This window comes from Schistocerca nitens, chromosome 9, assembly GCF_023898315.1.
Source record: "Schistocerca nitens isolate TAMUIC-IGC-003100 chromosome 9, iqSchNite1.1, whole genome shotgun sequence".
Taxonomy (NCBI): Eukaryota; Metazoa; Arthropoda; class Insecta; order Orthoptera; family Acrididae; genus Schistocerca; species Schistocerca nitens.
The window spans coordinates 348,669,580-348,681,821 of NC_064622.1; the positions used below are offsets into that span (position 1 = coordinate 348,669,580).

General features: G+C 43.5%; 1 protein-coding gene across 3 annotated transcripts in view; it reads right to left on the bottom strand.

Moving 5' to 3' along the window:
• Positions 1-12,013, bottom strand: part of LOC126202996 (inhibitor of nuclear factor kappa-B kinase subunit alpha) — a 159,470-nt gene extending 147,457 nt beyond the window's left edge. Inside the window, exon 1 of one of the 3 annotated variants that reach the window (XM_049937195.1) lies at positions 11,942-12,013. Coding sequence is in view for 1 of the 3 variants with exons in the window: in XM_049937193.1 (XP_049793150.1) it covers positions 11,594-11,685 (92 nt within the window). In the remaining 2 variants the exon portion in view is untranslated. Of the gene's footprint in view, positions 1-11,593; positions 11,716-11,929 lie in introns of those variants that run through there. The other 2 variants (XM_049937194.1, XM_049937193.1) reach the window with 2 other exon arrangements.
• Positions 12,014-12,242: the final 229 nt, after the last annotated feature.

The following is a 12,242-nucleotide window of genomic DNA, read 5'->3' on the forward strand; positions in this document are numbered from 1 at the left end:
CGTCATCCACTAAAATGTCCGGCAAAGCAGGCGGCAGCCCAACTCTGAGACATAAGTGGCTAAAATAGGGGCAGAGGATCAGGAAATGTCTGACTGTTAATGGCTGGCTACAGAAAGGTCAGCTGGGTGCAGGGTCGCCATTCAACAAGTGGCGGTGACTAAAGCGGCAGTGTCCTATTTGCGACCGAGCTGACATTACTTCCTCACAGCGAGACGGCCAGGAGGAAGTCGACAAGGCTGTTGGGAGAGGTTTGACTTCTCTGAGTTTGTTCCCATGAAGGGAGCACCAATTGTCATGCCAAAGTGACGTGATATACAGATAGAGAAATTTACGAATATCTTGCGAGGGAACAGAGTAGTAAAAGGCAAGCTGACCCAAATGGACTGCGGCCTTGGCTGCAGCATCAGCAGCGTCATTCCCAGGCACACAAACATGGCCAGGAACACACATGAATATCACTTGGGCTCCCCCATCTGGGAACAAGTGGAGGCAGTCCTGGATCCGTCAAACGATGGGGTGGACTGAATCTGGATCATCCATACTCTGAAGGGCACTGAGGGAGTCAGAGCAGATCACACAGCGAGTGAGCTGGTGCCTCCAGATGTAGTGAACAGCCTGATAGAGGGCAAAAAGCGCTGCGGTAAAAATTGTGCACTGGTCAAGAAGCCTGTATTGAAACTTATCATCCCTGACAACAAAAGCACAGCCAACACTGTAGGCGGTCTTGGAACCATCAGTGTACAAAAATATGCTATCAGCAAGTTGTGAGCGAAGTTCGAGAAATTTGCAGCGATAGGTCAGCTCGGGAGTTGAATCCTTCGCGAACGAGCTGAGGTCAAAATGAACACAAACCTGTGCCTGAAGGCAAGATGGTGAAGGGCTCTCACCCATTCGGAAAGTGGCAGAAAGTGTGAACTGCAGCTGCTGAAGCGGACGCCGGGAGGCCGCAGAGAAGAAACGTACATCTTGTATTGGCGGTCAAGAATGTCATCTAGGTTGAGTGGCCTGGCATGGAAGAAAGCTGACATGCATAACTACTAAGTAGGATGTCACACCGGTATGACAGTGGTAGTTCACTGGTTTCTGCGTATAGACTCTTAACTGGGCTAATACGGAAGGCACCAGTGGCGAGACGGATCCCCAAATGGTGGACTGTATTTAGACGGCATAAGACAGACGGTTGTGCAGAGGAGTGGACAATGCATCCATAACCCAACTTGGAGCGGACAAGAGATCAATAGAGGCAAAGAAGGACAGTCCGGCCAGCTCCCCAAGAGGTACCACTCATTAGACGAAGGACATTGAGGGACCGGGTGCAGCGTGTAGCCAGGTAGGACACATGAGGAGACCAACTGAGTTTCCTATTGATCGTAAGCCCTAAGAAATTCGTTGCATCCGTGAACGGAAGAGCATTTTGGCCCAGTCGTAAGGACGGAGGAAGAAATGCCTTGTACTGCCACAAGTTGACGCAAACTGATTTTGTAGCAGAAAAGCAGAAACCATTTGTGAGGCTCCACGAATAGAACAGTCCAGACAATGTTGATGACAGCGTTGCAGCAGACACGTCCACTGGGAGCTGCACTAAATAGCAAAGTTGTCAACAAAAAGAAAGTCAGAAACGCCAGCTGGAAGCCAGTCCATAATTGGGTTGATGACTATGACGAAGAGTGCAAACTCAGTACGGAGCCCTGAGGCACCCTGTTCTCCTGTAAAAAGGTGTGGGATGAGGAGGAACCCACACATACCCAGGAAACTTGGTCTGTTAAAAATTCCCAGATGAAAGTGGGAAGACAACCGCGAACTCCTCATGTGTGCATAGAATGCCTGTCCGCCAACAGGTATCATAGGCTTTCTCAAAATCAAAGAACACGTCCACTGTTTGACGCTTCTGCAGAAAATTATTCATGATGTACGTCGACAGGGTGAAAAGATGATCAACCCCTGAGCGGCGCTTTCGAAATTCACACTGAGCATTGATGAGAAGATGGTGTGACTCCAGCCACCACACTAATCGACCATTGATCATGCGTTCCATCACCTTACAAATGCTTATGGTAAGGGAAATTGGACGATAGCTGGAAGGAAGAGATTTATCTTTACCAGGCTTAGGTAGGGGAACAATAGTAGCACGGGAAACACACCGTCAGTCCAAATGAGGTTGTAGGTATCGAGGAGAAAGTGTTTTCCCGCAGGAAGAAAATTCTGCAGCGTGAGGACATAGATTGTATTGGGCCCAGGAGCAGAAGACGTGGATGAGGAGAGAGCACGCTCGAGCTCCCTCATAGTAAAAGGAGTATTGCAGCATTCTCGATTCAAAGAGAGAAAAGAGATTGCACGAGCCTCCTCCGCCTATTTCCAAAGAAGGAAGGTAGGATGGTAGTGGGTGGAGCATGAAACCTCCACAAAGTACCGGCCCAAAGCATTAGAAACATTTACAGGGTTGATTATGACGTTTCCCACCACAGTCAGACCAGTGATCAGGGAGTAGGCAGTAGTCCCGGAAAACCAGTGCAGGCCACCCCAAATAGGAAATGATGGAGTAAAACTGTAGAACGAGCTGGTGAAGGAAACCCAGCATGCTTTCTTGCTTTCCTTGATAGTGCGATGGCACTGCGCATGTAGGTGCTTGTAGCAAATGCATTTCATTAATGTCGGATGACGGTGAAAGACACGAAGCACAAGTCATCGAGCACTAATCGCATCGCCGCACACCACAGTCCACCAAGGGACCGGGACCCGACGGGGAGAAGTTTCAGTATGAGCGATAGAGGATTCAGCAACCGAGAGAATAACGTCCACGAGGTTCTCGACCTGATCACAGCTGGGAAACGGCCGGTCGTCAAAGACTGCCAAGGAAAAATAGAAACTCCAGTCAGCAAGAGAGAATTTCCAATGAACGGGCCGCTGTGGCGGGGTAGGACTGTACAGGCGAGTCACAAAAGGGAAGTGGTCACTCGAGTAAGTATCGGAAAGCGCACACCACTCGAGACGTCGAGTGAGCTGGGCAGAGCAGATCGAGAGGTCTAAGTGGGAATAAGTGTGCGTGGAATCAGAGAGAAATGTGACTTCGCTGGTGTTAAGGCACGCAAGATTAAGATGATTAAGAAGATCCGCCATAAGAGAACCTCTCAGGCAGGCAACAGGGAAGCCCCAAAGAGGATGATGGGCATTGGTGTCACCGAGGAGCAGAAAGGATGGAGGAAGCTGAGCAACAAGCTGCATCAGGTCTGCCCTGGTGACAGCAGAGTACGAAGGGATATTAATGGTGCAGAGGAAAAAGGTAAATTCGGGAAGGAAGACACAGGCAGCAACTGCTTGCAGGTGTGTGTGCAAGGGGATAGGACGATGACAAACATCATCTCATAGAAGCAGCATGACCCCACCATGAGCAGGAATCCCCGCCGTAAGGGGAAGGTCCATCCATAGCAAAGTAAAATGGGAAAGAGCAAAATGGTCTTGAGGACGTAGCTTGGTTTCTTGGAGACAAGACTACGAGCGGACATTGTGATTGCAGGAGCAGCTGGAGGCCCGCCCTGTTAGACTGAAGGCCACAGATATTCCACTGTAAAAGGGCCATAAAAGTTAGGAACACTGGAGAATGAATAAGAAATACTCACCTCGATGGCCACTTAGGGCGAGCCATCGAGGGGAGGACAGCCACTGAAATCCACAGGTGGAGGATCTTCGTCCATCAACTCAGCGGTATCAACGGAGCTTCCACAGTGTCTGTCAATGAAAAGGACCGACGAATCAAAGAGGCCCGACGAGTCAGAGAGGGGAACGACTGTTTGCCTTTGGATGATGGTTTTGACTTTTGGCGATTTGCAGAAGAGCCAGACGGCTGCGAACTCAAGGTATGTAAGAAATCTTCCTGGGAATAATCCTTTTTGAATTGACGATTCGCTGGCTTCGCCGGTGAGGGTGAAGAGCAGGTAGCAGAATCTACAGCCCAGGATGCGGGAGAAGGAGTGTCAGCTTTAAGGCGAGGTGACTTTGCCACCATTGAACTGAACTGTAAGTCACAAGTTTGCGTAGCCATGTTTTTTGTGGGACGGGGAGAGGCCAACACAGTGCTGTAGCTTCCAGGTGAAGGGACATTTGGTTCACGGCTTTCCAACAGTTTCCAGGCAACAGTTACCTTCACCCTTATCTCCTGAACAGCTCACTCTTCTTCAGAGTCTGGACATGAATGACAAGAAGCAGCATGTTCTCCATTACAATTGACGCAGCAAGGGGAAGGAGGTGGACAAGCACCCTCGTGTGCATCCCTGCTACAAGTGACACATTTGGCTGGTTTTTACATGACGTGCTGGTATGACTGAACTGGTGGCATTTATAACATCTAAATGGATTGGGAATGTAAGGGCGCACAGAGATGACTTCAAAGACTGCCTTTATCTTGGTGGGAAGCGATAACTGATCGAAAGTCAAGAACAACGTGCGATTCAGCACCAGATCAGCAGCTTCCTTCTTCATAACCCTATGAATAGCAGTAACGTCCTGATCCGATTGATAGTTAAGTTATTTCGTCCTCCGTCAAACCATCAAAAAGCCTGGTGTAGATAACACCGTGGGACGAGTTAAGTGTGCTGTGAGCCTCCACTTTTATAGCATATTCATGGAGGATTTGGGCCTTGAGTAGTTTCTGGGCCTGGAGACCACTATAAATTTCCAAAAGCAGAGTTCCACTGCGGAGACGAGAGCACGACTTCACAGGACCGGTGATGTCATCCACGCCTTTCTGTATAACAAAGGGGTTAACAGTAGCAAAAGTCTGGTTTTCATCTAAACGTGAGACTACTAGATATTGAGGCGCAACAGGAAGAGACATTGAGGCAGGAGCCTCATTCCACTTTCTTTCATGTGAAACACTTGGAGAAAGAGAAGGAAAATTAGTCATTGGGAAGAAGTCCCCCATGGTTGCCAGCATCTCCGATGGCACGCTCCTTCCAGCCAAGGGTCCTTCAAAGGGGAGCCCCCCATCTTAGGTGATTGTCGTCACCTTAGGTCACACCTCCCGAACGACAGACGGAGGGACCAATCGGCAGAGGAGGAAGGTAACAACTCAGGCAATCACCCCTGCCCGGGCCTGGATTGTACCAGAGGGTACGTGTGGGCCCTACATGCCAACCCAGGGCTGGGAATTACCCATTACCCAGTCTCTTGCTATTCATCAAACACATGGGTGGTCATCAGGCACACACAGGGAGGAGAAGAAAAGATAAGAAGGAAAGGAAGAAAGAAAGAATGGCCTCAAATGCCGCACTGGAGGAAAAACAGAGCAGAACAAGGAAAGAAAGGAACATGGAAAGAGCGGGACAGGGAAAAAACTGAACAGGGAAAGAGCTAAATAGGGAAAGAGCGAAATGAGGAAAGAGCAGTACAGGGAAAGGGCAGTACAGGAAAAGAGCAGTGCAAGGAAAAGGCGGTACAGGGAAATAGCAGTACAAGAGACAATATTCCTACAAGCAAACCAACGCAAATGAGCTGCAAGAGCCCATGGAGGCATGAGACATCTCCCCAAGAGAGGGGAAAAACGACAGGAGAAGAGGAGACAAGCAACATAGAAAGAGAAGTGGTGCTGTGAGGGCTGGGGCCCCCTGATCATCAAGCACATGCTCACCAAAGATGGCTGAAAGCTTTAATTGTGAAATTGTGAGAGTCTTTTTGTTGTGCCTATCTGTGACTCAGCACCTCCGCTATACAGGGTGTCTCACCTAACTCTGCCACCTCAAATATCTCTGGAACAACAATAGATATTCAAAAACGGTTTTCACCAGCATGAACGTATAGCAGGGGCTTAAGAAACCAAATACTGTGCAAAATTTTAAAACCTAAACAAATACTATTTTCAACACAAACTTGTGTATTTTTAAATGGACACCCCCTATTGTTTCATATGTAATCAAGAGCATAAAAAATCACAAAAATCATGGCATTGGTTGCATCGCAATACATCAGTTACATCCCAAGAAATGGCGAAGCAAAGTTGACACTTGAAATAAATGAAGCGCACAGCTAGCACACGTCCTGAGACTTAAGCGTGCACCTCATGCTGCCTGTGTAAGGGGCTCACACAATGGGAAGGTATGCACAATCCACAAAAATAAACAAGTAACCGTCCAACGCAAAGTTACGTTTTTCAAACTGTAAATATATGTTTATTCTAACAAAATTACAACTAGAACTACAATTAGAGATAACACACTTGAATACACTTTGCTAAACACATTTAGTAGTGCTCTGTCGCCCACAGAAACTGCATTACATCCAGCATAGAAAATACACCCACATCCAGACCAGTGAAACTGTATCATGTCAACATATGTTTGAAGTGCCCTCCGTTTGCATCAATACATGTTTGCATATGGGTAATGCATATGTGTTGCACAGATTGTAGAATTTCTACAGATACTGCCACATATGCCGCAGTAATACGATGTTGCATATCCTTTACCGTCATTGGGGGTTCTTGATACACACGGTGTCTCACTGTACCCCAGAGAAAGAAGTCTAATGGTGTCAAGTCGGGGAACTGTGCTGGTCATTGCACAGTACCTCCCTGCCCCACCCATCCATTTGGAAATATCGCATCTATAACATCTCTGGCAACTTTTGCATTGTTTGCGGGACATCCATCATGTTGGAACCACACTGATAGACAAGTTTCCAATCCTAGATCCTCTGTGAGGAGTGCTAGTGTGTGTTGAAGAAATGATGCATATCGCTGTTCATTCAATGTTCCACAGTAAAAATAGGGACCTACAATACATTTAGCAATCATACCGCACCGAACATTGACTCTCCATTATTGTTGATGAGCAACTTTGCGAATCCAGTGGGGATTTTGTACGGACCGGTAGTGCATGTTCCGTATATTCACAGTACCATGATTTCTAAATGAAGCCTCATCCATAAACAACGTATTTCTTAGGAATACTGGATTATCTCGCAACTGCTGAAGCGCAAAACGACAGAATGCAATGCGGGTTTCAAAGTCATTTCGAAACAGTTCTTGGTGCAGTGAGATATGGAAAGGATAAAACCAATGCCGATGCAAGATTCTGCTCACACTACTGTGGCTTATTCCTACACCTTGTGCAATTTCTCTTACACCCACCTTAGGATTGGGCACTACAGCAACCAGAACAGCAATTCTGTTTCCATTGCCAGTTGCTGGCGTTGTGTGTTGATGTTTTGTAGAAGCCCAGCATCCTGTTTCTGTGAGTATCTTGCAGATGTTGCCAATGGTTCGACGTGACGGACACCGCCAATCTGGGTAGCATTCAGCATACAGTGCCACAGCTGCAATTGCATTTCTGTGACATTCTCCATAAATTAAAATAATATCTAGTTTTTCTTCATTACTGAAGTCCGGCAATCGACTAGATGATGGCAAATGTAACAAGCCACAAGAAGACAGGTTTTAACGTGGCAACGTATGTGAATTACATTACAGTATGAGAGCAGTTCAGCAGGTAGAGCATGCCATGGTGATATTGGGTACATTTACGGCAGGATACAGGCGCCAGTGCAGGCAACCCCTGCTCTGAGCACAGTACTACATGCGGTGCTTTACGTCAGAAACTGTGACATCGTTACTATCCTTTACCAGCCACATATTTCAGAATTTTAGGGGGTTAGAAACGTGAAACAAAGTGTGTTACCACTAATTGCACCTCTAGTTGTCATTTTGCAACAATAAACATTATGCACAGGACATCCATCATTTTGATACCAAATTATTTGACACATTGTAAGCAGTTGACCGGTTCAAGTAAGGTACAGCTCAAGAAGGGGATAAACTATCCCCCTTTAGGAATGCCAACAATGAAATATGTGCCAATGATGTGTTGTCATACAATGCCACACCACACATTAACACTCCACTGACATAGTACGTCAATCACATCAAGATTACCGGCAGCATGAGGTGCACGCTTGAGTCTCAGGACGTGTGCTAGCTGTGTGCTTCATTTATTTCAAGTGTCAACTTCACTGCGCAATTTCTTGGGATATAATTGACGTATTGTGATGCAACCAATGCCACCGTTTGTGATTTTTCTTGCTATTGATTGCATATGGGTTTCCTAAGCCCCTGCCTTACGTTCATGCTAGTGAAAACCATTTTTGAATACCTATTGTTGTTCCAGAGATATTTGAGGAGGCTAAGTTAAGTGAGACACCCTGTATAGTGAGTGGCAACTTTCCTTCTCATAATATTGTTACATTTCACCCTGGATTTTCCACTGTTTGATTTTTGGCTATGATAATGCATTACTATGCTGTTCATAGCTTACCCACATTCCTATTTTCTTATGCATTATTAAACCTACTCCTGCATCACGCCTGTCACATTTTGTATTTACAACTCAGTATTTCATCTCATTAGAAGTCCTGTTCCTCCTGCCGCCGAACTTCACTAGTTCCCACTCACAATATCTAACTTCAAACTATCCATTTCACTTTTTAAATTATCTAACCCACCTAGCCAATTAAGGGATCTAACATTCCTTGCACTGACATATAGAATGCTGGTTTTGTTTCTCCTTATGATGACACCTTCCTGAGCAGACTCAGCCTAGAGGATGCCACCACCATTTAACCATACAATAGAGCTGCATGCCTGCAGAAAATTTATAGGCGTACTTTCCCTTGCTTCCAGGTGTTCTACAAGGCCTGATTTGTCAGTCATGCAGACTGTTGCCCCTCCAATTACTGGAAAGGCTGCTGCTACCCACCAGTTTGTCTGGCCTGTCAACAGATATCTCTCTATGGTGGATGCACTGATGGCATGGCTATCTGTACCACTAAGTCACATGAGCCACCCCACCAATGGTAATGTCCATGGCTCATACAGTACAGCTGTTCCTAATGACTGATATGGAGTACTTCATTTTTATCTATTATTAATGTTGTTTCTTGTTTTTCTCAAAGAAAATTACTTCACATCTTTCTAATTTTGGTCATATCCATTTAGGTACCCGTTCTGATTACTGCTGTCACAGTCGGATTGCACTGCTCCTTCACTATCAACCAACAATTTTAGGGATACAAGGACCGATCCAAATTATGTCCAATTTTCTGCTTGAGATAGATTTTGACATACCATGTATTAAATGGCAGGTACATTAGTGTGCTATTGACCAATGTGTGTGCCTTAAGAAAAATATTGATAAAGGAATTAAAAGTTCAGGGAAAATAAATAAAAATCAGTTTATTCAGATTCTGTGTAGTCTGTTAAACAGTGCAGGTGATTAAAACCTAATATTTTCTATTGTCTTGGCTTGAGGTTCATTTTTAATTACAGAAAAATTATAATTTTCTAATTACATAAAAAGCAGGTCTACCATGCTACCAATTTTGTTGGAACTGTCAACAAAGTTAGAGAGACTTGCAAGCAGTAGAAATGTGGCGAATATCTGATGTGAAGTATTGCTACTTCTAGGTCTTCCCACTTCTAGTCTTCTCACAAGTATCTCATCCTGAATTGATGGTATGAGCTCTCTCTTACTGTCATGCTATGGAAAGGCTGGTGTCTAGACATTCTACGTCTACATGAGGTGTTGAAACACACAGTACAACTTTCTATGAGGTACTTTTGAAGCACATTAGTCTTCATTTGTCGATCAGCCAGATTGACGTAGTTCAGATCTGGGGTGCTGCATGTCTCGACCGTATTTGAAATAATTCCATCTGAATTTAATACTTGTTATTTGCACATGGAAAGGTTCAGAGGGATTAAATTTATTTTTTACTCATTAAGTTTATGTTGACTGATCTCTTGCTACCTATATTTGGAGCACTGAAACCCGTATAGTGTTATGGTCCAGTAAAATCTTACATAAAATGGCCAGCTAGCGAATGGTCATAAAAGTACACCATCTAATTTTTTTTGTAGGATCAACCAAAAACATAATTTTCATAACAATCTTCTTCACAAACACTTTTGAACAAGATTATGGGTTTGACTACTCAATAGCCACCTTCAGAGTCTCTCAATCTGCTGCACTGCAACAAATTACAAACATCTAAAAGTAATAACAGTGCTATTTTTACATGTTTACAATTTGTTGCAATGCAGCAGAATAAGATGTTCTGAAGATCGCTATTGCATAGCTAAAACTGGTAATCTCCATGGCTGAGAATTCTTAGAGGAATGTGACAGAAATAAAAGAAAATTAAATTACACATGCACTTCCAATTACTTACAGCATCTTCTCTTTATATTAGTACTGAACATTACCATCAACTGATGAAACATGTTTTGTGACTAGTATATAGGATCCCACCAATTAAATATTTAAAGGTTTATTGTATTTGATAAGGTTGTATGCTACTACTGCTTGGTAGATCCTCTGGGGTAGGTTCAGCCACCCACTTACAAAGGTTTTATTCCTTTTCCTTTGTGAAAAGGGAGAGCTGTGACTTGTGTATCTAATGAGAATAGTTGAATAACTACACATCGAGATTTAGGGAGGAGGAGGAGGAGGAGGAGGAGGAGGAGGAGGCTAAAATGATGAAGACAACACAAAACACCCAGTTCCTGGGCAGAGAAAATCCCCCAACTCAGTCAGGAATCGAACCTGGGACCCTGTGATCCAGAGGTAGCAATGCTATCCGCTAGACCACAAGCTGCAAACTGTTGCATCCGTGTTGCTAATGGCAAGGCATCTGAAAAGTTGATGATAAATAAGCTCTATGAAGACTTAATTTAAAAACTGATTTGTGAATTATGGTTTATTAGATCCATAACATACATAATTTAAATTATTTGATTTACAATGACACATCAAAATTGTGGTAAGAACTTCGCCATAATCATAAATAACTTATGCATCCTAATACTAATAATTATTTCATTTTTTATGAATTCTACCAATTAGTATCATTTCTCCCAAATAATCTTCTGTAGCCTTACTTTAAGAATATCTGGCTACATTGGTAAATTTGTTTTTGGCCCTAATTCATTGTATACTGTCACCCCTATAGACTGTGGAGTCTGCGCATATGTGAACGAAATTGTTTTTTGTTTGGAGGTAAACTTTGTTTTGTTTCATCCAATACATAGGAAAACTCGGAATACATTTCTTACGAGTTTAAATTGAGAAGTGTCTACCAACATATTCGACTACCATATCAACAATGTTTTTGGGCTTCCCCAGTCTCAAACAATTTTACTTCCAAACACAAGGATACAGATGGGTGCATTCTGCTGGAATGCACAATACCAATTTACTTTGAAAAGCACCAAATGGGAAATGGTGTAGATTTTCTTTTTTTTTTTTTTGAAATGTTAAATGACTGTCACACCCCTATTGTATGCCACATCGTTAGCGTACATGATAATATTTTGGAAAGGATACATCGCTACTCATCACATAAGTTGCAGACAGGCCCGTCTGCAACTCAGTATCTCCCCTATGTGGTGAGTAGCACTCTATCCCTGAAATAATATTACACCCTAGATTTTACGTGGTTAGGCCTATATGATGTTGATCAGCAATTCCTCGTATGGGATATTTTTTCCTCTATGGGCGTTTAATAAATTACGCTAAGTAAATCACATAGTTGTAAGCTGAAGTATCTCACTGATTGCACGGAACTGACAACCATAACACATTTTCGTCTTTCGTTTGCCACTTGTAGTAATTATTTCGTCGAGTTATGATTAATGGAAACATTTTATTTCGGAATAAAATCCTCTAACAGACAGACAACAGTGCTTGCCAAGTATAGTTACTAGACTGCTTTGGAACTATGTCAAAAATATTAAGCCAGCGGTGGAGGATTTTGGTACTTCATTGCAAAGCATTCGATTACGGCGAAAACAAGACTTAATTAATCTACTGCTGACAACGCAAGCAAATAAAATAAGTTATTCGCATGACATTTAACATACCAAAATATCTACACAATAACACTTACTAGTAACAATACCTTAAACAATAACCTCCCTCCCACTACTGTCACCTGTGGCTCAGGAAGCGCATTCTTCCTCATTCCTCTAAGATCTTACTGAAAAGACATTTTGGTGGTACTAAACTTCTTTCAGTATTAAGTAAACAAACAGTCAAAATTAAAAGTTGGACATTGGATATAAACTGCATCTTAAACGCTGCATTAATATAATATTTAAAAATATTAATATTTTCTAACACTGCATGGTCCAAATGTTTTATCATCCGAATATCATCAGTTACGAGGCAAAATTTGTAACAGAACTAATGAATTAAGTTAG